Here is a 23,955-nt window from a genome sequence, read left to right as displayed (position 1 = left end):
TAGGAAATGGATATCAGTAGGGGTCTGTGAGCCACTCTACACATAATGTAAATCTTTTCCACGATTAATATTGGTGTGGGCAGCTTTAAGGTAGAAACATAGTCATTCAATGAACAGAAGAGGAAAGTTAGAGGAATGAGCTGATTATATTTTTCACACAATTCATACAGTAATACCAGAAACCAGCATTATTTATTTGTTTTGTCAGTTTTATGGTATCCACTTACAAATATATATATATATATTTCTCAAAGCACGATAACAGCACAAGTGCAGTGCCAACTTCATATATAATGTCCCAGAACCTAAAGCAGAGCAAATGCACTTCAAACTTCATGTTTAATGCCGCAGAAAATAAAAATCTGGTACAGACTCCATGTTTAAAGGAGAAGTAAAGTAAAGCTTAACTAAAGAAGTAGGGTAGAAATGTTGTACATTATGTTTTGGGCTTCTGTACCAGCCCAAGGCAACCACAGCCCTTTAGCAGTAAAGATCTGTGTCTCCAAAGATGCCCCAGTAGCTCCCCATCTCCTTTTCTTCACTGCACATGCTCTGTGCTGCTGAGCTTAGGGACCCACTCACAATATACAGTACACATAGAAATGTCACAATATAAGGCTGATTAGTAATTAATACACATTATTACTACATGGCAGCACAGAAACCAGTGCAATTAGCATCAGAATTTAATAATCAGTCCTGTAGCATCAGCTTATATTACAGGGGAAGCTCATTTTCTGCTGGATAATAAGTGACGAGCCCTAAGCTTAGCTTCTCAACAGCCAATCAGAGCCCACTGAGCATGTGAGTGTCACAGACACTTTCCAAGATGGTGACCCCCTGTGACAAGTTTGAAGTCCTGGATCATTGCTGCTATTGACCAGCTGAAACTTTAGCCTCGTGCAATAAGTTCACTATATAAAATATGGCATGCTTAGCCATATTAATTTTTAGTGTTTAGTTCTCCTTTAAAGAGCCTTAGAATACCTTGCAATATAAATGCAATGCCAACATCATGTTTAATTTCCCCCAAATATATTGTCCCCTTTAGCAGACGTGTCTAATTGATGCACAGAATTCTTGTATGATGATGATTATCTCAAGGTTTGAGAGATGGGGGGAAGTGTATCCATATCCTTGTTTGTGTTTTTTTAGTTATTTAGTTTTTTTCAGCAGCACTCCAGTTTGGGTTTTTTGCAGCTGTCTATTTGCTAGGGTCCAAATTACCCTAGCAACCAGGCAGTGGTTTAAATTAGAAATTAGAATAAGAATTGACCTGGATAGAACAAAAATAAATAAAAAGGTAACTAAAATTGTAGCCTCTACAATACAGTACAATAGTTTTTTTGGCTGACAGTCAGTGAACCCCCCCATTTGAAAGAGTCCGGAGAACAAGGCAATTAATTCAAAAACAAGAATGAAGACCAGGTGAAACATTGCTAGGAATTGGCCGTTATATAGCATAATAAAAGTAAATTAAAAGGGATTCGGTCATGATTTTTATGGTGTCGTTTTTATTTTTAAATTACACTGTTTACACTGCAAATAATTCACTCTACAATATAAAATGTCATTCCTGAACCAGCAAGTATATTTTTTAGTGGTAATATTGGTGTGTAGGTGCATCTCAGGTCATTTTGCCTGGTCATGTGCTTTCAGAAAGAGCCAGCACTTTAGGATGGAACTGCTTTCTGGCAGGCTGTTGTTTTTCCTACTCAATGTAACTGAATGTGTCGCAGTGGGACATGGATTTTACTGCTGAGTGCTGTTCTTAGATCTACCAGGGAGCTGTTATCTTGTGTTAGGGAGCTGCGATCTGGTTACCTTCCCATTGTACTGTTGTTAGGCTGCTGGGGGGGGGTGGAGGGGGGATATCACTCCCACTTGCAGTACAGCAGTAAAGAGTGACTGACGTTTATCAGAGCACAAGTCACATGACTGAGGGCAGCTGAAAAACTGACAATATGTCTAACCCCATGTCAGATTTCAAAATTAAATTTAAATTACTCTTTTAAGAAATGGATTTCAGTGCAGAATTCTGCTGGAGCAGCACTATTAACTGATGTAGTTTGAAAAATACATGTTTTCCCATGGCCGTATCCCTTTAAAGGTAAACTGCCCATTTAAATTCCTTTTCCGTTACAGTTCAGTTAGTGCATTTGTATTAAAAATATCCGGAAAGAAGGCGCACAACCTTATAAGTATAGTGCGAGGTGCTAATCCATAGGAGGCTCCCCATAAGGGTCTCCAAGTCTAACATGTAAGTAATTAAGGAAGAATTGCACACTCAGTTTGCAAAAACTAAAGTGAAAAAGTATTAACAAAAATTACAAAATAATAAGTAAACCCAACGCATTCCGACCATAGTGGTCTTCCTCAGGGGCACAAATAATGCAAAATCAAAAAGATTTCCCTGAAGAAGACCACTGTGGTCGAAACGCGTTGGGCTCACTTATTGTTTTGTCATTTTTGTGCATTGGTATTACACTTGTGCAAGTTCAAGGGCCTTTCATGGGCTGCTGTTCTCTAAGTAATAATTAGAAATTATTCTTAGGACTGGAGAATCTTGTTCCAATAATAATGTACTGAATGGTGAATAGGTTTGTCCGCCTCTCTCACGGCAGCCTTAACTTTGTGGTTCTGCTGTTCTATAAAACAAAGGGCTGGGCCGAGGGCTTGTTATTGCTGATGCTCAGCAGAGGACGGGTCGGTGAAACAGAGAGGTTCTGTAGTCACCTTCACATCTGCTGCTGAACTGGCCGCGTTCCCAGATTCCGTGAGACGTTCCGATAGATCGACTTGTGTTCTTAATTTCTTTTCCTTTCTAGACAAAGAGCACTTGAAGGAAAAGGAAAGGCTGGAGAGGGAATTGGCAGCTCTGCGCACGACCAGCGAGGATCAGAGGAGACACATTGAAATCCTAGACCAGGCGCTCAACAATGCCCAGGCCAAGGTGATCAAACTGGAAGAAGAGGTGAGACTGGTCGTGTTCAACTGCTGAAAGCTAAAAAGCTTCACTTCCCATCCTAATAAAGTGCCTTTAGGATTATTCTTTGTTCTGCTCTTTGTGCAGCTCTCTTATCTCTACTACACTGCATCCCTGTCTATTTCCATTAGTATGAATGGGTGCTACCTTTAAATTCACCTTTTAGTATGTTATAGAATGGCTAATTCCTAGCATCTTTTCAATTGGCCTGCATTTAATATTTTTTTTTATAGCTTTTGATTTATTTGCCCTCTTCTTCTAAATCTTTCAAATGGGGGGGTCACTGACCCCATCTAAAAAACAAATGCTCTGTAAGGCTACAAATTTATTGTTATTGCTAATTCTATTACTCATCTTTCTATTCAGGCCTCTCCTATTCATATCCCAGTCCCTTACTCAAATCAGTGCATGGTTGCTAGGGTCATTTGGACACTAGCAATCCAAACTGGAGACCTGCGGAATAAAAAGCTAAATAACTCAAAAACCAGAAATGATAAAAAATGAAAACCAATTGCAAATAGTCTCAGAATATCCCTCTCTACATCATACTAAAAGTTATTTTAAAGGTGAACAGCCCCTTTAATAGTATCATCCAGTAGTGATAAATAAAATCTATGGTGAATGCTTCATCCAACAGACATTAACATGTATAAAATGTATAAAAAAAATAAATATAAATATATATATATATATATATATATATATATACACATACAATATAAAATATATATACTGTACCCTTACAAAATGGAAGGAATGATATTTTTTTCTTAAAGTAGTTGTTCACCTTTAAATTAACCTTTAATATGATGTAGACATTGATTTTCTGAGACAATGTGCACTTGGCCTTCGTTTTTTTATAGATTTCAGTTATTTATCTTTCTTCTCAGTATCTCTCCAGTTTGATATTTCAGCAGCTATCAGGTTGCTGGGGTTTTATTTACCCTAACAAACAGGCAGTGGTTTGAATGAGAGATGTGATTATGAACAGGAGAGAGCCCTGAATAGAAAGATAAGCAATGAAAGTAGCAATAACAGCAAAATTGTAGCCTCGCAGAGCAACAGTTTTTGGCTGCCGGGGTCAGTGACCCCTTTTGAAATCTGGAAAGAGATTTGGAAGGCAAATAATTTGTAATCTATAAAAGATAGATAATTAAAATGAATTGCTAGGAATGGGGCATTCTATAACATACTAAAAGTTAACTTTAAAAACCACCCTTTTAATGTTGTCTTTACACCAGTGTCCCCCCCCCCCCCCGATGGGGCTTAGGGTGAGAATTAAAGGAGAATTAAAGGAGAACTAAACCCTAAAAATGAATAGGGCTAGAAATGCAATATTTAATACACTGAGCTTATTGCACCAGCCTAAAGTTTCAGCTTGTCAATAGCAGCAATGATCCAGGACTTCAAACTTGTCACAGGGGGTCACCATCTTGGAAAGTGTCTGTGACACTCACATGCTCAGTGGGCTCTGATTGGCTGTTGAGAAGCTAAGCTTAGGGCTCGTCACTAATTATCCAGCAGAAAATGAGCTTCTCCTGTAATATAAGCTGATGCTACAGGTTTGCTGATTATTAAATTCTGATGCTAATTGCACTGGTTTCTGTGCTGCCATGTAGTAATTATCAGCCTTATATTGTGACATTTCTATTCTATGTGTACTGTATATTGTGAGTGGGTCCCTAAGCTCAGTAAGTGACAGCAGCACAGAGCATGTGCAGTGAATCAGCAGAAAAGAAGAGGGGGAGCTACTGGGGTATCTTTGGAGACACAGATATTTACTGCTAAAGGGCTGTAGTTGCCTTGGGCTGGTACAGAAGCACAAAACAAAATGTACAACATTTCTACCTACTTCTTTAGTTTAAATTTCATTGTCCTTTAAGGAGAATGGGCATTTGCTGTCCTAGGTTCACCTGAAAGCCCAGCTTAAAGGTCAGTTAGACTGTGATGTCCAGTATATATATATATATATATATATAAGGGGACACATCAGGGGGACAATTGTCCCGGGCCCAATGGCTTCTATATGTTAAGGGGGGCCCAGCCGTGCTGTGTTTCCCTGATTAGCCTGGAACTACTTGAACTACCGAAATAGTAGCCGAGTTGCGCCAAAGTAACACCGGATTGGAGTCAAACACCAATTTATTTTTTTAAACCTTTGGGCATTCGTTTTTTGTTTTTTTTTTAACTTGGGGAGGCCCTGGTGGCTGATGTTTTTATTTAAATTGGGGGGGAGTGGCGGCTGATGTTTTTTTTAACTTGGGGGGAGACTGGCCACCAAGGTTTTTTTTTAACTCGTACCGGTCCCTGGCGCCCTTGTAGAGGGCTCCAGAAAATGTTGTATGGGGCCCTGTGAATTCTGATGGTGGCCCTGATTGTATATATTCTGTGGCTCGATAACCAGTACAACAATGTTTTCCTGAATCTGTACCCTTTTCATTAGCTAAGGGGGGCCTGGCCAAAGGCTGGACCTTCACAGGGGGTTTGAATTGAAAAATTCTGACAACCACTGCATTAGGCCGATGCCAAGGGAAAGTAAAAAGAATGTCCAGGAGAATGTTCCTTTATCCTTGCTTGAAGCTGGCTGGTGGGCATTGTTCCATCAGGATACTCCATATTCACCAACAGGGGGCTCAATTCATTGCTTGTTGTCTCCTTAGCTACGCAAGAAACAAGTTTATGTAGAAGAGGTGGAAAAACTGCAGCAAGCCCTGACCCAGCTACAGGCTGCGGGGGAGAAGCGAGAACAACTGGAGATGCGACTTCGAACCCGGCTAGAGAGGGAGTTGGAGTCGCTAAGGATGCAGCAGGTACTGAGATTCTCTGTATATCCGTGTGATGATAGGCTCCTTAGCCTTCTCCATTGTTGGAAACTATACAAATATAAAACCAGTATATGCTATGTTTAGATGCGTTAAGTGAGCTTACCTTTATACATAGTGGGCCCGGGTGCACACGCCCCAGACCTTCAGCAAGCAGAACAAATACCCTGCCAAAACAATACATAGGTTGCCTTAACTTAAGTGTCCCTGGTAGACACGAAACGCGTCAAGCCTTGGTTCTTAAATTATGGAAAATAAAATGTAATCTTTTTTAACCTTTTACCATCTGACTCTGGCTCTACTACTTTGTGGATCCAGGCTTGTGCCAGCCTCCTTTGAATTTTTCTGGTATTTTCTCTATTGTTGAAGGTATCTCACGTCTCACCTTAAAGGGATACTGTCATGGGAAAAAAAACATTTTTCAAAATGAATCAGTTAATAGTGCTGCTCCAACAGAATTCTGCACTGAAATCCATTTCTCAAAAGAGCAAACAGATTATTTGAAATCTGACATAGGGCTAGACATATTGTCAATTTCCCAGCTACCCCGAATCATGTGACTTGTGCTCTGATAAACTTCAATCACTCTTTACTGCTGTACTGCAAGTTAGAGTGATATCACCCCCTCCCTTTCCCCCCCAGCAGCCAAACAAAAGAACAATGGGAAGGTAACCATATAGCAGCTCCCTAACACAAGATAACAGCTGCCTGGTAGATCTAAGAACAACACTCAATAGTAAAAACCCAGGTCCCACTGAGACACATTCAGTTACATTGAGAAGGAAAAACAGCAGCCTGCCAGAAATCATTTCTCTCCTAAAGTGCAGGCACAAGTCACATGACCAGGGGCAGCTGGGAAATTAACAAAATGTCTAGTCCCATGTCAGTTTTCAAAATTGAATATAAAAAAATCTGTTTGCTCTTTTGAAAAATGGATTTCAGTGCAGATGTCTGCTGGAGTAGCACTATTAACTGATGCGTTTTGAAAAAAAAACATGTTTTCTGATGACAGGATCCCTTTAAGCTGTCGATTCTCTGGCACTGCAGGTGGCAGTTGACTCATGCCATTGGAGCACTCCCATATTGTTGTAAGTGGACACTATGTTCTGCTGGTGGTACTCTGGGGACAAATAAAATTGGAGTAATGTAATAAAAGTGACAGTTTGCATCTGGTCCTGTAACCAATAGCAACCAGCCAATTTTTTAATAAATCCAGTGCAAACTATAAGTGCATTACATAAATAAGCTGTAATGTCAACAAAAACATTCTATTGTAAGAGTATATAACAAAGTCTCTAGTTTGCCCACTTGGTAGTAAGTAACCCATAGCAACCAACCAGATGCTTGTTTTCACACAGCTAATCGGTAAATGCTGCCGGCTGATTGGTTGCTAGACATGTAGCAAACGTAAGACCAGATCTGCTCGTTTGGCGAGTGGAGTTTTTGCCTGATTTGGCCACCCGTGTGCTTGTATGGAATCTATAACTATAACTGGTGTGAATAAAGTCTGCTTAAAAAGTGTCAGTAAAATAAAAAAAAGCTGAAAAAAACAAAAAGCAAAATGTAACAAATGGTCTCACTACATAAAGCCCTGTCCAGAGGGTTGCCGGTAATGACCCTAAACAACTGAGGACCATCAGAAGTGAAAACATTAGTAGAAGTAATTGAATAATAACAACCGTGTTCTGTGGGGCACTTACTCATAGGTGCATGAAGCGCGTTAGGCTGCTTATGTCCTAATTAATAATTTTTATTACTTCTACTTCTGTTTTCACTTCTAATGGTCCTCACATTTCAGGGTGCTCTGTATTCATGAGACTGGGTGCTCTGTATTCATAAGGCTGGGTGCTCTGTATTCATGAGGCTGGGTGCTCAGAAACAGTGCAGAGACCTACGGCCATTCAGGCAGGGTGCAAAGTAAAAAAAACTGTTGAATTGGACCAGTTCTTTGCACTATGTGCCCTGTCTTCCATGCTGAAAATTATGATTATTATTAATAATAACTAGGGATGCACCGAATCCACTATTTTGGATTCAGCCGAATTGTTCACCAAAGATTTGTTTGAATCCTAATTTGCATATGTAAATTAGAGGTGGGAAGGGGGAACATTTTTTACTTCCTTGTTTTGTGCCAAAAAGTCACATTATTTTCCTCCCGACCCCTAATTTGCATATGCAAATTCAGATTCGGTTCAGCCGGGCAGAAGCATTCGGCCGAATCCAAATCCTGCTGAAAAAGGCCGAATCCTGGCCTAATCCCGAACCGAATCCTGGATTCAGTGCATTCCTAATAATAACATGTATTTTTAGAGTGCCAGCATATTCCACAGCACTGGACAATTAATGGGTTTATACAAAGAACATACAGAATTACATACAAAAGGCGAAGAGGGCCCTGCCAAAAAGAGCTTACACTCTAAAAGGTCCCTAATAAGGTCTGTACTGTACCAAATCCATACAATATATATATATATAGGGCAGAGAAAAATTGGACAGACAGAATAAGAAGTTGGGATGATAGTTAATACAGTATATTTAACTTTTTCAAACAGGGTAAAAAAGTCCCTAAGATGATTTCTGTACAGGCTGGGGATAATCTTGATTGGTGTTGGTACCGCAAAGCCCATGCCAGATAATTCTGCTTTTCAGAGAATAAAAAAGTAAGGGGGGGGGGGTGGAGTGGAGATGTTAAGAGTAACCTAAAACCAACATTAAATGCTGAGGAATAACCGGGTTTCTATGGCAACGACAGTGGAGTTATATTTAGAAGGAGATCATCTGTAGCAAGCTAAGGATTTGAAAATGGAGCTATTAGTCGAACGGCGCTGCAGCCGAAAGCCTATTATTTCTGCTGTACCCTAGTTCTGAATATGGGTTGGTTACGGAAAACTTTTTTTTTAAAGGGGTTGTTCACCTTTAAATTAACTTTTAGTATGACATATAGAGTGATATTCTGAGAAAATTTGCAATTGGTTTTCATTTTTTATGATTAGTGGTTTTTGAGTTATTTAGCTTTTTATTCAGCAGCTCTCCAGTTTTTAATTTCAGCTGTCTGGTTGCTAGGCTCCTCATTGCCCTACCAACCATGCACTGATTTCAATAAGGGAAAATAAGAATTGGAGAGGCCTGAACAGCAAGATACAAAGTAGCAATAACAATACATTTGTAGCCTTACAGAGCATTTGTTTTTTTTAAATGGGGTCAGTGAGCGCCATCTGAAAGCTGGAAAGAGTCGGAAAAAGACAAAGGAAAATAATTCAAAAAAACTATAAAAAAGGAAGGCCAATTGAAAAGTTGCTTAAAATTAGCCATTCTATAGCATATTATGGAGCAAATTCACGAAAGAAAGAATTTTCGCCAGCGAACAATCCGCCACACTCGATTTGTCAAAACTGTAAACTCATTACTACTACGCTTATTCGCTAAAATGCGAAGTTGCGTCTCTGTAGCTGAACGCTGGTGAAGTTTCGCTAGAGTTAATTCGCCAGCGCCACCATTTAATAGCGATCTTTCACTAGCGTTCATTTCGGCCAAGCGTAACTACGTTAGTACTCTTATGCCTATGTCAATTTGAATATGGCAGGTACATGTAGGTCATATATATGTCTTTATTAGAGATGTTGGTGCAAATGCTTGAAATTGCCACTTATTATTACAAATGTCCAAGGAAGCAAAATAAAGACAAAAGATCCTCTAATGTCCTAGACATGAGCCCACCCTAAAACTAATGTGGCATGCCCCTCAAACGGTTGAAAAAAAATGTTAACACAATAATCTTTAGTAATTAAGACTTTTAAAGGCAATCCTGCTTTTAAAAATTAAAAACAGCAGCGTTTTTTAGAACTTTTGTAACTTTCCGGCATACAGGATATGATGTCACTGACATAAGATTGAGGCGGATGTGGCTTCATCTTATCAGTTCTCCGGGTCTAAGCAGGCGAAGGAAACTCTGGCGAAAGAGGTAACATTCTGTAAAATTCACACTTTAGTGAATTTGGGGAGTAACGGCCGTTCGCCTGAGCGAAAATTCGCCTTGCGATAGGGCACGTAACTACACTACATCCTCTACGTCTGTTAGTAAATTGGCGATGTCCCTGCAAATTAAATTTCTAGCGATTTTTCGCTAGCATTGGCTACTTTGCCCTTTAGTAAATCTGCCCCTAAAAGTTAACTTAAAGGTGAACCAGCCCTTTAAAGGAGAACTAAAACATACGGCTGGAAGTGCTGCATTTTATTTACTGAAGGTGCAGCAGCTGTATAACAGTCCATAGCAGCTCCCCATCTTGGATCAGGAACCCCAGGTTATTTGATAACCAGGACTTGCTCTCTGCTCTAACTAAATTCCTTTGAAAATCTTTCCCTTCCCTGTCACAGCGCCAGACAAACTGTCAGACGTCCGGCAGCCCAGAGTACAATGCCCCCATGCTGATGGATCTGCTGCGCAAGAAGGAAGAAACTATCTTAGCCCTGGAAGCTGATATGACCAAGTGGGAGCAGAAGTATTTGGAGGAGAGCGCAATGAGACACTTTGCTATGGATGCCGCGGCCTCGGCAGCTGCTCAGAGGTAAAACGCAGGAGGTATATGGTTTTATACCCATGACTTATGGAAATGGGTAAAAGTCACCCTCATGAGCAGGACACTCGTTTAATATGCCCCAGCGTGGCCACCCACATAGTAGGTGCCCTTTAAAGGTGAAATCCATATAAACATAACGTAAAGGGATACTGTCATGGGGAATTATTTTTTTTCAAAATATACCAGTTAATAGTGCTGCTCCAGGAGAATTCTGCACTGACATTCATTTCTCAAATGAGCAAACAGATTTTTTTTATATTTCATTTTGAAATCTGACATGGGGCTAGACACATTGTCAGTTTCCCAGCTGCCCCCAGTCATGTGACTTGTGCTTTGATAAACTTCAGTCACTCTTTACTGCTGCACTGCAAGTTGGAGTGATATCACCCCTCCCCCCCATCTAAGAACAGCACTAATAGTAAAATCCAGGTCCCACTGAGACACATTCAGTTACATTGAGTAGGAGAAACAATATCTTGCCAGAAAGCAGTTCCATCCTAAAGTGCTGGCTCTTTCTGAAAGCACATGACCAGGCAAAATGACCTGAGATGCACCTACACACCAATATTACAGCTAAAAAATGTGAGAAGTTGTTACAATTTGTAACATCAGTGTTTAGTCCCTCCTTCCCTGCCAGGATTTCAAATGATGCAAAAAGAGAAGAACTGTTAAACAGCTGGATTTCAACATAGAAAATGGCATTTATTCATACTTTTTGAATGGGTATATTAGGGGTTTCTGTGTTATGTGGGCCTCTTTATCAAATTTTGGTTTGGAAGCTGGAGTTCCCCTTTAGCAGTTTTGCCTAATGTATTTCCAGGAAACCTATCAGCCCCTACACTATAGTGATGTGCAGGTCGAGAATTTCTCGACCCGCACCCGACCCTGACCCGCCCGCTCTCTACCCGCATCCGACCCGGGCCCACTGCTCCCCTTTATTTATAGACCCGTGTCCGACACACCCCGCAGTGACTGCCCCGGGGCAGGCGGAAGTCTATAAATTCCGGCGCCGGAAGCCGACCCGCGGATTTCGTCCAGGGGTTGGCCCCAACCCGCGGGTCCTCGGGTCGGCCCGCACATCACTACTACACTACTTATGGATATGAGATCTTAGCAAAGCCCATTGGTGCTGTCCAACCCGTACTCTGAACTTATTAAATCCTAACAAAACTTTATTTCCCCTTGTTCCAGGGACACAACCATCATAAACCACTCAAGGAGCGGCAGCCACAACGATAGCTCACTGGAGGTGCGGACATGGCAGGAGGAAGAGATCATTCAGGCCAACCGGAAATTCCAAGATATGGAGCACACGTAAGGTTCAACTGCCTCTGATACAAACAGAGTATTTACTAAGGATGCACCCAATCCAGGATTCAGCTCAGGATTTGGCCTTTTTCAGCAGGAGCGGAATTCAGCCGAATAGAAGGGTCTAGCTGAACCGCATCTGAAAAACCATGGGACTTTTTATCGCACAAACAAGGGGGTGAAAGCATTTGTAACCCTTCCTTTCATGATCTGTAATGAAGGAGTTGGTGCAATCCCAAAATAGTGGATTTGGTGCATCCCTAGTATTTGCATATACTAACCCTATTTCCTATTGCAAATTCCTATTGGACATTGTCCTACAATACGGCTCTCATAATGATGGGAATGTTATGGTTGAATACAAGTTATGCCCGAGATTTGCCCAATCCCCTGCATCTCTCTGTTCAGTACAATATTGAGCCCTTGCTAAGTACTCTACCTCTTCCAGGACCTCCCCCCCCACAGCAGCCGAAAAATTGGCAAATGGAGTGTAATTGGCTCCCACAATTCCCGTAATAACCTGAGTGGGATTAAACAAATGACTTCATTGCGGGGCGAGAGAACTGCTCAGCTCAAGTATCAAATGACAGACTTTATTGAATTTTCCTGATGAATTATAAATAAACCTGAAACGGTACGGACTGTGAAATGTTGCTTTTTAAAATTGAAAGTGCCAATTCGTTTGGGTAAAAAAAAAATCTATACTTTTAATATTGTGTATAAATGTGTAAAAAAAAATATTGTTTTATAGTTTGCCTGGGGATTGTATTTCCTGGTACACAGTGATTGTCTCTGCTTCCTCTCAGGCAGAGAACGGCAGAACTGCCTTGCTTTATGGTAACCATTCTAGATATACACATGTGCAGCCACATTGCACCGGGCAAGTGATAGCTGCTCAACAAACACCCAGGCTTTCAGAATGTCACCACATCTCCGGCCTTTGCCCTCTCCACGCTCTCCTCCTCCTCCTCCTCTTGAAGTAACAGCACCTGGTCCTTCATACGGATTAATATCTACTGGGAAGTTGCCTAGAGGGATATTAATCTTACCGGATATTCTGTTACATGAAGGCAGGCGGTATTTAACCCCAGCGTCCCTTTAACCAAAAGAAATGTTTCTTTTCTGGGAATTCCAGGCCTCAATGAACAAAATAAACTTAAAGGGGTTGTTTGAGATAACTTTTTATATAATATAGAGAGTAAAATTCTGAGACAATTTGCAATTGGTTTTAATTTTTTATTATTTAAGGTTTATGAGTTATTTGGCTTTTTATTCAGCAGCTCTTCAGTTTGCATTTTAAGCAGTCTGGTAGCTAGGGTCCTAATTCCCCTAGCAACCATGCATTGATTTGAATAAGAGACTGGAATATGAATAGGAGAGGCCTGAATAGAAAGATGAGTAATAAAAAGTAGCAATAACAATTAAAGTGGACCTGTCACCCAGACACAAAAATCTGTATAATAAAAGTCCTTTTCAAATTAAACATGAAATCCAATTTCTATTTTTTATTAAAGCATTCATAGCTGTTGTAAGCTCATTTAAAAATCTCAGCTGCCAATCAAATATTGTGTGCCCCTCCTCTATGCCCTGGGCATAGAGGCGGGGCAGACAATTACTTTCACTTTCCATTCAGCACTTCCTACATGTCACTGCTCTCCCCACATTCCCCAGTTCTCTTCACCATTTAATTGTGTAGCCAGGGCATGGGGATGGACATCAGGTCCCCCATTCTGGTTCACAAACAAGATTCTGAGATGATACAAGACTTGTCTTAATAACAGTGTCCACAAAATGCCTACTGCCTGCTTGTTATAATTATGAATTCCCAGACTGATGGAAACAAGATTCAAATAATTTATATAGTGTAATTAAAGTTCATTTTGCTTGACTAATGTGATAAAATAGGATTTTGAATAATTTTTTTAGGGTGACGGGTCCCCTTTAATGTGTAGCCTTACAGAGCATTTGCTTTTTAGAAGGGGTCAGCGACGCCCATTTGAAGGCTGCATAGAGTCAGAAGAAAAAGGCAATTAACTATAAAACTATAAATAATGAAAACTTTATAACATACTAAAATTTACCTTAAAGGTGAACCACCACTTTGATTAACATTTCATATCTTCCCACCCAGCGTTCTGCATGGGAACGAGTGCATACCTTTATCAGTTTGACCTTTAAATAACGGATGCTGAGTGACAGCGGATACTGTAGCTACGTGCCAGCAGATATTCCGGGAGTTAAGCATTCCGTATGAAGGATTTCTAGTAGCGAAGCAATGCAAAGGCTATTTTCATTTTGTGGGTATGCAAGGAGTAATTATGTGGTCCAAGTGCCCCTTTAATGTATAAAGTATTCTATAAAGCACCCACTGTTCCCAGCATCCTCAGCAAGTACGACATAACTGATCGCAATATTTAACATTATAATGTCTTAACCCGCAGCCCTCCAGCTGATTGTGGGAGCTGTAATTCCGCAACGACTTGAGGGTTGCAGGTTGGCCATGCTTGGTATAAGGTCTGATTACTGATTCCCTGTATAGAATTATAGATTTGTAGTAAAATTATGCTAATTAATTCTATGCAGTAACCTATAGCAACCAGTCAGGTATTTCCTTTCTTTATTCTAACTGCCCGTGGTAGAATAAAGCTTATTGTTGATTGGTTGTTTTTGGTTACTGGCCTAAAGCAGATTTGGGCGGTATCATTACATTAACCTATCGGCAAACATGATAAGGAACTAACACCACCCATAAATATGCACTATGGGAGAGCTTCAGTGGGTGCAGGGATTAGCAGCTATGGATATGTACTAACACTGTTCAGAATTTATTGGTGTTTATTTATTGGTGAAGTAGCACTTCAGTCCATTGGAAATAGCATTTCTCGTGCTTCCTTAAACAGAATATAAATCCAATAGCTTCTCTGAGCACTTTTACAGTTTACATTAATATTTACATTGATGGGGAAGTAAAGTCTAAAATAGAATAAGGCTAGAAATGCTGTATTTTGTATACTAAACATAAACATGAACTTACTGCTCCACAAGCCTAATCAAACAAATGATTTATGCTTTTAAAGTTGGCCACATGGGGGTCACCATCTTGTAACTTTGTTAAACATCTTTGCAAGACCAAGACTGTGCACATGCTCAGTGTGGTCTGCGCTGCTTAGGGATCGTCATAAATGATCAAAACAGCACAAGTCAAATAATATCTGCCAGAAGCCGATACAGCAAGACTGATTAATAATCAGAATATACAGACTGCACTGGGTCCTGTGTTGTCATGTAATCTAATGTGGATTTTATAGTTATTGTATTGTTTAATACAAACTTTCTCCAACCCTCCAGAACCAGTGGCTGCAGCAAAATAATCCTCCAAATAGAATCCCAGTTTATCTGTTTAAATCTGGCTCCATGATCTTTGTCCCTGCAGCTGGAGTTGGAAACTTTTTTTCTTGTTCTTGGCCCTCTGCTGTTCTCGCTCTATACAACTTTGCTAGGAAAACATATTCAGTCGTTTGGACTTCAGTATCACCTTTATGCTGATGACACCCAACTCTACTTGTCTACTCCCGATCTTTCAAATTCTGTCCTTTCCCAAGTCACAGACGGTCTCTCTGCGGTCTCCTCCTGGATGTCACAGCGCCACCTGAAACTGAACCTTTCAAAAACAGAACTCATTATATTTCCTCCAAGATCTTCCCCTGTCCCTCAGATATCACTCACCGTAAACAACACCACCTTTCACTCCACCACACAGGCACGCTGCATAGGAGTCATCTTAGACTCTCATCTGTCTTTTTCACCACACATTCAAACACTTGCAAAATCTTGTCGTATTCAACTGCGCAACATTGCCTGAATACGACCCTATCTCAGTTCAGAATCGACTAAAATACTGATTCTCTCATCATCTCCCGCCTTGATTACTGCAACTTACTCCTCGAAAGTATTCCAACAAGTCGCCTTTCACAACTCCAATCTGTTCTAAACGCGGCCGCTAGACTCATTCATCTATCTCACCGCTCAACATCAGCTGCTCCCATATGTATGTCCCGTCACTGGCTCCCAATCTCCTCTAGAATCAAATTCAAATTACTAACACTCACTTTCAAGGCCCTTAATAATGAAACCCCTCCCTATATTTCATCTCTAATCTCCAAATACACTCCTTCACGAAACCTTCTCTCTGCTTCTGATCTTCGCCTCGCTTCTCCTCTGATCACTTCTGCCCATTCTCGTCTACAAGACATCTCTCAGGCTTCTGCTTTTCTCTGGAACTCTCTGCCTCGAGCTGTCAAGACTTTCCCCTTCTTTCCAAACTTTCAAATGCTCCTTAAAGACCCACCTGTTTAATGAAGCTTATTCAATGTACCTTAATTAATCAATCATTGCTGTATCAAAATCACAAAATTGTTTCTAAAATCTAATTCTCTTCATCTGCATTGAAACTCTTTGTTTCCATGTACACTAAAAGCAGCCATATCATGTCTTAATTATATAATTAAAGGGGGTGTTCCTCTTTAAATTAACTTTTAGTATGATATAGAGAGTGATATTCCAAGACAGTTTGCAATTGGTTTTCATTTTTTATTACTTGCAGTTTTTAAATTATTTCGCATTTTATTCAGCAGCTCTCCAGTTTGCAGTTTCAGCCATGTGGTTGCTAGGGTCCAAATTCACAACCATTCATTGATTTGAATAAGAGACTGGAATATGAATAGGAGAGGGACTGAATAGAAAGAGGAATAATAAAAAGTAGCAATAACAATACATTTGTAGCCTTTGTTTTTTTAGATGGGGTCAGGGACCCCATTTGAAAGCTGGAAAGGGTCAGAAAAAAAAGGCAAATAATTCAAAAACTGTAAAAAAGAAGCCCAACTGAAAACTTTCTTAGAATTGGTCATTTTATAACAAGTAACTTAAATGTGAACCGTCCCTTTAATGGGGCTAATTTTGTTTCAACAGGATCAAAAATCTGCATGCGCAAATAATTGAGCAGGATGCTATGATTAAAGTGCTCCATCAACGCTCTCGGAAGGATCCGCTAAAAAGTGACAGCTCCAGTTTACGCCCGGCCCGCTCAGTACCTTCAATAGCCGCAGTGACTCTGTCGACCGCAAGCACCGGAGTCCATTCGAGACAGACATCACTGAGCAGCAATCAGGCGGCCGAGGAGAAGAAGGAAGAGAAAACCCGCAAGGGAAGTATAGGTAAGCTCTTTAACCTTAGTGATTGGCTAGAAATGTTATCCCTGATATTGACTCTAAATCTACCAAGGTCCGAGCTGTCAAAGTTCTTAGAAGTGTCTGCTCTACAATGATAGTTACTGCAGGCCAAGCTCCACTGTATTTTGCATCTATGGCTTTTTCTGGAGCAGCATAAGAGGGCGAGTTTTATCATAAAGGGGAACTATCACAAAAATTTAAATCTAATATAAGCTTCAGCATAAGGAAATAGGAAACTTTGTAAATATAATCAATTAAATATTCTGATTTTCTGATTGAAATAATCGAGTTTATCTTCACTATTTCTCTCTCAGCATCTGTTTCTCTTTATTCTGTCTTCATGCAGCAGTTGCGTGTCAGAAAGCGACAGTTAGATCCAATATATCTTTTAGAGGGGGCTGACAGGGCCGGAACTAGGGGTAGGCAGAAGAGGCGACTGCCTAGGGCGAATAAAAAGGGGGTGCTGGGCAGCTTCCTCTAAAACTGTCTTCTGCCTACTTCTAGTCTACGCATCTCAGCCTTACCTTCCACTCTCTTGTCACTCTCCCTCCCCTCCGTTGCTGTTTCCTCCATCGATCATCCCTTCCCTCCCCGCCTGTCTCTTCATTCTCCGTCGCCCGCCCATACGTGCGCCAGGGGGCGGGGCTTGCCGGCCGGGTTGCCTAGGGCGCCTGGACCTGGGGTCTGCTTTTTGCCTAGAAGATGAATTATAGCTCACTCAAATAACCGACTCCAGCACAAATGAAATCTAACAAATCATCTGCCTTTTGCACAAATTCTTCATGTAGAGAGACATGATATCTGGTGATTTTAATTAGGCATGCACCGAATCAAGGATTCGGTTCGGAATTCGGGCATGTTTCGGCCTTTTTCAGCAGGATTCGGATTCGGCCGAATCCTTCTATCTAAATTAGGATTGGGTTAGGTATTCGGCCAAATATTTCTAAATGGATTCGGGGGTTTGAATCCAAAATGGATTTGGTGCCTCCATTATTTCAATAAAGTGAGCTTTAATACATCTTCTAGGCAAAATGAGCCCCCCTATAAGGTATATTGGATCTAACTGCTGCATAAAGACAGAATGAAGAGAAACAGATGCTGAGAGAGGAATAGTGAAGCTAAACTTGATTATTTCAGAACCAGTACAGATTTTTTTAATTGATTGTATTTAGAAAGTTTCTTATTTCAGTATGCTGAAGATTATATCAAATTATCATTTTCGCGATAGTTCCCCTTTAATGGGTGGACAGTCAACAATCTCCTAAATTGGCTTATTATGGTCGCTGTGCTACCGGTGTTTGCCATACAGTAAATAATAAGTGGCTGGAAGGACGGTTAAAGTTCAGTTTAAAACGGTCTCTTATCATGATGGAAATATCAGTATCTTCAGAAATATAATATAAGCAGTGATATAATCAGAAAAACACGTTACACAAATGGGGATCAATAAAGCTGACCTTTTTGTCTCCGTTGAACCCTCATTTCTTGGATGTGGATGTATCTGTTTCTCATTTGTAGGACTGCACCAGGGCAAGGACCATCATGAAATCCCATCACCTTCCTTGCTGCTTCCCCCGCCATCTTTGTTTCTGCCGCCCCCAACTCCACCAGTAACAGCATCTCATTCCAAAACGGGAAGCAAAGACAACAGCACCCAGACGGACAAGAGCCCTGAGCTGTTCTGGCCAAACAGTGCTTCGTTCCCAGGCAGGGGGCGGATAAACATGACTCCCTCGAGCAGCCCCTTGCTACGGCACAACAAAGCATGTGAGAAGCCAGGTAGGCATAAGAATGGCCAGAGTGGAAACCATGTAGAAATAAAGAGATACCCTTAAAGAGATTCTGTCACGATTTTTTTGGTGTAGTTTTTATTTCTAAATGACACTGTTTACACTGCAAATAACTCATGCTACCATGTAAAATTTCATTCTTGAACCAACAAGTGTATTTTTTAGTTGAAATAGTGGTGTGTAGGTCAGGTCATTTTGCCTGGTCATGTGCTTTCAGAAAGAGCCAGCACTTTAGGATGGAACTGCTTTCTGGCAGGTGTTGTTTCTCTTACTCATTGTAACTGAAATGTCACATTGGGACCTGGATTTTACTATTGAGTGCTGTTCTTAGATCTACCAGGCAGCTGTTATCTTGTATTAGGGAGCTACTATCTTGTTACCTTCCCATTGTTCTGTTGTTAGGCTGCTGGGGGAGGGAGGGGGTGATATGACTCCAACTTGCAGTACAGCAGTAAAGAATGACTGAAGTTTATCAGAGCGCAAGTCACATGACTGAGGGCACCTGGGAAACTGATATGTCTAGCCCCATGTCTGATTTCAAAATTAAATATAAAAAAAATCAGTTTGCTCTTTTGAAAAACGTATTTCAGTGCAGCAGTCTGCTGGAGCAGCACTATTAACTGATGTATGTTAAAAATAAAAAAAAAATTAAAAAGAAATTGATTTGAATCTCAAAGCCTGTGTAGCCCCAGTCCAGCGATCCAATAAGGCCCTCTTTCACCTCCAGGCAGGGCTGCCATCAGAAATCACGGGGCCCCGCACAACAAAATTTCTGGGCCCCCCCCTCGCCACCCCTCCCTCAGTATGAAGACCACACAGGCATTAAAAGATGAAGTGCCCCCCTACAAGTTAAAAAAATAACTTTGGTGCCCAGACCCCTCCTACAAGTTTTGGTGGTCAGGTGGTGGTTAAAGAAAAAAAACATTGGTGGCCATGGCCCCACACATTAAAAAAAACAAAAAACAATTAGCCAGGGCCCCCACACATTTTTTACAAAAAAAAACAATTAGCCAGGGCCCCCAGACATTTTTTACAAAAAAAAAACAATTACCCAGGGCCCCCAGACATTTTTTACAAAAAAAAAACAATTACCCAGGGCCCCCACACATTTTTTACAAAAAAAAAAACAATTAGCCAGGGCCCCCACACATCTTAAAAAAAAAAATAGCAAAGGGCCCCAACACATTTAAAAAAAAAATAGCAAAGGGCCCCAACACATTTAAAAAAAAAAAATAGCAAAGGGCCCCCACACATTTAAAAAAAAACAATTAGCCAGGGCCCCCACATATTTTTTTTAAAAAAACTATTAGCCAGGGCCCCCACACATCTTTAAAAAAAAAAAATAGCAAAGGGCCCCCACACATTTAAAAAAAAAACAATTAGCCAGGGCCCCCACATATTTTTTTAAAAAAAACTATTAGCCAGGGCCCCCACACATCTTTAAAAAAAAAAAAAATAGCAAAGGGCCCCCACACATTTGAAAAAAAAAATAGCAAAGGGCCCCCGCACATTTAAAAAAAAAAAAATAGCAAAGGGCCCCCGCACATTTAAAAAAAAAAAAAATAGCAAAGGGCCCCCACACATTTAAAAAAAAAAATAGCAAAGGGCCCCCGCACATTTAAAAAAAAAAAAAATAGCAAAGGGCCCCCACACATTTAAAAAAAAAAATAGCAAAGGGCCCCCGCACATTTAAAAAAAAAAAAATTAGCCAGGGCCCCCACACATTTTTTTTTTTAAAAAAACTATTAGCCAGGGTGCCCACACATCTTAAAAAAAAAAAAAAATAGCAAAGGGCCCCCACACATTTAAAAAAAAAACAATTATCTAGGGCCCCCACACATATTTTAAAAAAAAACTATTAGCCAGGGCCCCCACACATCTTAAAAAAAACCAAAAAAACTAGCAAAGGGCCCCCACACATTTAAAAAAACAATTGGTCAGGGCTCCCACAAGTTAAAAGAAAAAAAAACTGCACGTACCTTAGCCAGGGAGTTCAGATGCCGGTATCTTCGGTTTCTTGTGCTCTGATTCGCCAGTGAAATGTAAGTCCCGGTAAAGGCGCATGGTGATTGGATAAAGTAGAGGGGAGGTTCAAACGTCTCCCAACCAATCAGAATGTGGCTTTACCGGGACTTACATTTCACTGGCGAATCAGAACACAAGAAGAAGTCATCGGAGCTCGGATGCAGGGGACCGGCTGTGCAAGTAAATGCAAGTAAGTGCAGCACGGCCGGGCCCCCCTTAACTCCCCAAAACATCCGGGCCCGGGACAACAGTCCCCCCTGTCCCCCCCTGATGGCGGCCCTGCCTCCAGGTAACAGTTTTCAGTAAGAATCGCTGTATTTCTCAATAACAAACCATTATTGAGAAAGGGAAAAAAACAGGAAATAGAAAAAATATAGTGTAATATGTAAAATAATTGACATTTAAAAATCTGAATCAGTGTACACCAACTAATACATACAGCTAGAGTTCCGCCTTAGCGTCTCTTAGAACCTACATGCGCATATCTCTACTTCCGTGTACCATGCTTCTGAACCTCCGTGTAAAAAAAACATAATTTTCCCCTGAAAGTATCCCCTTTAATGATACCTAAGTTGGTCTCTCCATATAACTTTGTCCTAGCCAATCAGAACACATAGTTGTCCAGGTGTGTGCATGGTACCTTGGGCTAGGTGGCTGCTATGGTATTTATTAAAAGTTACGTTGTAACACATGCCATGTATATACACATGACTGAGTTTCTGGACTAGGGGGGATGGGAAGGTCATTTCTTTTTCTTTTCAAATAGTGGGGTAAATGTATCTGTAGAACCCAGTGGTGGCACAGAACAGTCGCACTCCCATGGTAAGACAAACTGGGCCGGGAACACTATAGCGGTTGGCAAGGGATATTGTTGTCAGTTTGGCAATAAGAAGTCCTCAGTTTATGCCACAAAGATGAACCAGTGCTGTGCCACTTGACTCCAGGAATTTGTTGGCCCACTTTGCTTGAGGTTATGGTAATTATTATTTTTTTCTTGGACTGAAGAGGGACAGGATGGAAGCCATTGTCAGGAGCCTGTCATGGACTTTTTACACCAGTTCCACAGAAAATGGCCTGTTTTTACTTCCTATTGACGACTTAAAGAAATAAGAAATCGGTGTGAAAACTTTCATCCCATTGCCCTAGATCAGTGGTTCCCAAACTGTGGGGCTGGTGCCCCTGGGGTGACATGGAGCAGTGGCAGTTGGGTGGTGCTCATCCTGGAGGCCAGTTAGGGAGAGATGTCAAGCTTGAAGATTATGGTGATATGTGTGGTGACTAATTATCTGCTATCCTTGGTATTCCTGGATCCAATGTTTTATCTAAGGGGACTTAATTCTAAAAAGTTCAGCAACCATTGCCCTCAATAAATGGCATTTTGGTTGGATGAGGGTTAATATCTAATGATCTTCTCAAATTGTTGATTTCTCCTAGATAATTCCCCTGTCTTTGGTAAGACTCCAGATCACAGAGGGCGAGCCGGCAACACTGCCCACAAAACGGACTTCCCAGAAGTGGAAAACACAATGGAAGTCCTTATTTAAAGACATTTATTGTACAGATGCCCTCTCCCTTAATGACTGAGCCCTATGGACTATCGACAGCCAATGGGAAGGCCAAGGTTTGGCAAGTGGATAAATAGATGGTGGAAAATGAAAAAGCATCGGATGGAAGCCACAGGTTTCCTTTGATGGGTCTTGGAATGTCATTGGCTGGAGTCAAGGAGAAGGCAAAGACTTATCCCCATTGTATGGGTTTTAATAATTTGCATGAAATTTTATATTTCTGTCCTGCAGCTACATTTCACATTTGTATTGAGTTGCCCATTAAATAAGGCACAGCAGCCTTTGAATTAAGAAATTGTCACTGTCTCTCTCACATACTTTGATTGCTTGTACCTTGCCTGTCTCAGACTGGCCCTTTAAGGGCCCACCCAAGAGCCTAAAATCCAGGGGTTGCTGGGAAAGTGCTGGCATTGGTACTACCCCATTGGTCAATGATTCCCAGATCTGTGGGGCTGCCCCTCCTCCATGGCATCTTGGAGCAGTGGTGGTAAGAAAGGGGAGGAGGGGGGGGGCTCATCCTAAAATCCCCATAAAGTCACCTTTTAGGGGTTCACCCGCCTCTTGTTAGGCATGAGCACTTGTACTAGTCCTGTAAGGGGCGGTTTGACCAATAACCTAGTGCCGTGTGCAAGTCTTAACATACAATCCAATCTGATTTGACACAACGGTGTATAATTGGTCTGTGGTTGGGGGGCTCCCAGCATGGGTTTTAAAGGAACAGTACAGCGCTGCGAAATATGCTGGCGCTATATAAATATATGTTAATATAACAGTAAAAAAGCTAGCAACTTAAATGGAATGGCCTTAGCGCGTTGCAGAATTGATGGGGTTAATGATGCAGTGAATACGTATGGGGAGGTGGGGTTTGTTGCCCTTTTTAACACTGTCGGGTTGTATTGTGAAGTGTGTACTTGATCACTGACGAAAGAGGCGTGAGGCATCTGAAACGTTTGATCCTTTTTGTATTCCGCACCAGTAAAAGTTTGGAGGTACGTTTTGTACGCCGAAATGATCGTCTGCGTGCATCTTCCTTTCTCTCCATATTGAATAATAACAGTAACACCAAAAAACTCAAGTGTTTTAAAATAATGAAAATATCATGTAGTGTTGCCCTGCACTGGTAAAACTGGTGAGTTTGTTTCAGAAAAACTACTATAGTTTATATAAACAAGCTGCTGTGTAGCCATGGGGGCAGCCATTCAAGCACAGGATACACAGTAGATAACAGATAAGTACTACTATAGTTTATATAAACAAGCTGCTGTGTAGCCATGGGGGCAGCCATTCAAGCACAGGATACACAGTAGATAACAGAGAAGTACTACTATAGTTTATATAAACAAGCTGCTGTGTAGCCATGGGGGCAGCCATTCAAGCACAGGATACACAGTAGATAACAGTTAAGTACTACTATAGTTTATATAAACAAGCTGCTGTGTAGCCATGGGGGCAGCCATTCAAGCACAGGATACACAGTAGATAACAGATAAGTACTACTATAGTTTATATAAACAAGCTGCTGTGTAGCCATGGGGGCAGCCATTCAAGCACAGGATACACCGTAGATAACATAAGTACTACTATAGTTTATATAAACAAGCTGCTGTGTAGCCATGGGAGCAGCCATTCAAGCACAGGATACACAGTAGATAAC

The 23,955-nt window shown here is 41.0% G+C and overlaps 1 protein-coding gene across 4 annotated transcripts in view; it reads left to right on the top strand.

The window, feature by feature from the left end:
- Positions 1 to 22,592, top strand: part of amotl1.S (angiomotin like 1 S homeolog) — a 92,920-nt gene extending 70,328 nt beyond the window's left edge. For all 4 annotated transcript variants that reach the window (XM_018250351.2, XM_018250353.2, XM_018250352.2 and 1 more), the window contains 7 exons: positions 2,829 to 2,974; positions 5,647 to 5,796; positions 10,183 to 10,373; positions 11,577 to 11,699; positions 16,662 to 16,906; positions 18,440 to 18,700; positions 22,171 to 22,592. In XM_018250351.2, coding sequence (XP_018105840.1) covers positions 2,829 to 2,974; positions 5,647 to 5,796; positions 10,183 to 10,373; positions 11,577 to 11,699; positions 16,662 to 16,906; positions 18,440 to 18,700; positions 22,171 to 22,280 — 1,226 coding nt within the window. In that variant the 3' untranslated portion in view covers positions 22,281 to 22,592. The remainder of the gene's footprint in view (positions 1 to 2,828; positions 2,975 to 5,646; positions 5,797 to 10,182; positions 10,374 to 11,576; positions 11,700 to 16,661; positions 16,907 to 18,439; positions 18,701 to 22,170) is intronic.
- The last annotated feature ends 1,363 nt before the right edge of the window (positions 22,593 to 23,955 follow it).

This window comes from Xenopus laevis, chromosome 2S, assembly GCF_017654675.1.
Source record: "Xenopus laevis strain J_2021 chromosome 2S, Xenopus_laevis_v10.1, whole genome shotgun sequence".
Taxonomy (NCBI): Eukaryota; Metazoa; Chordata; class Amphibia; order Anura; family Pipidae; genus Xenopus; species Xenopus laevis.
The sequence above is the reverse complement of the archived record's forward strand: the minus strand, read 5'-3'. Positions and strand labels throughout refer to the sequence as shown.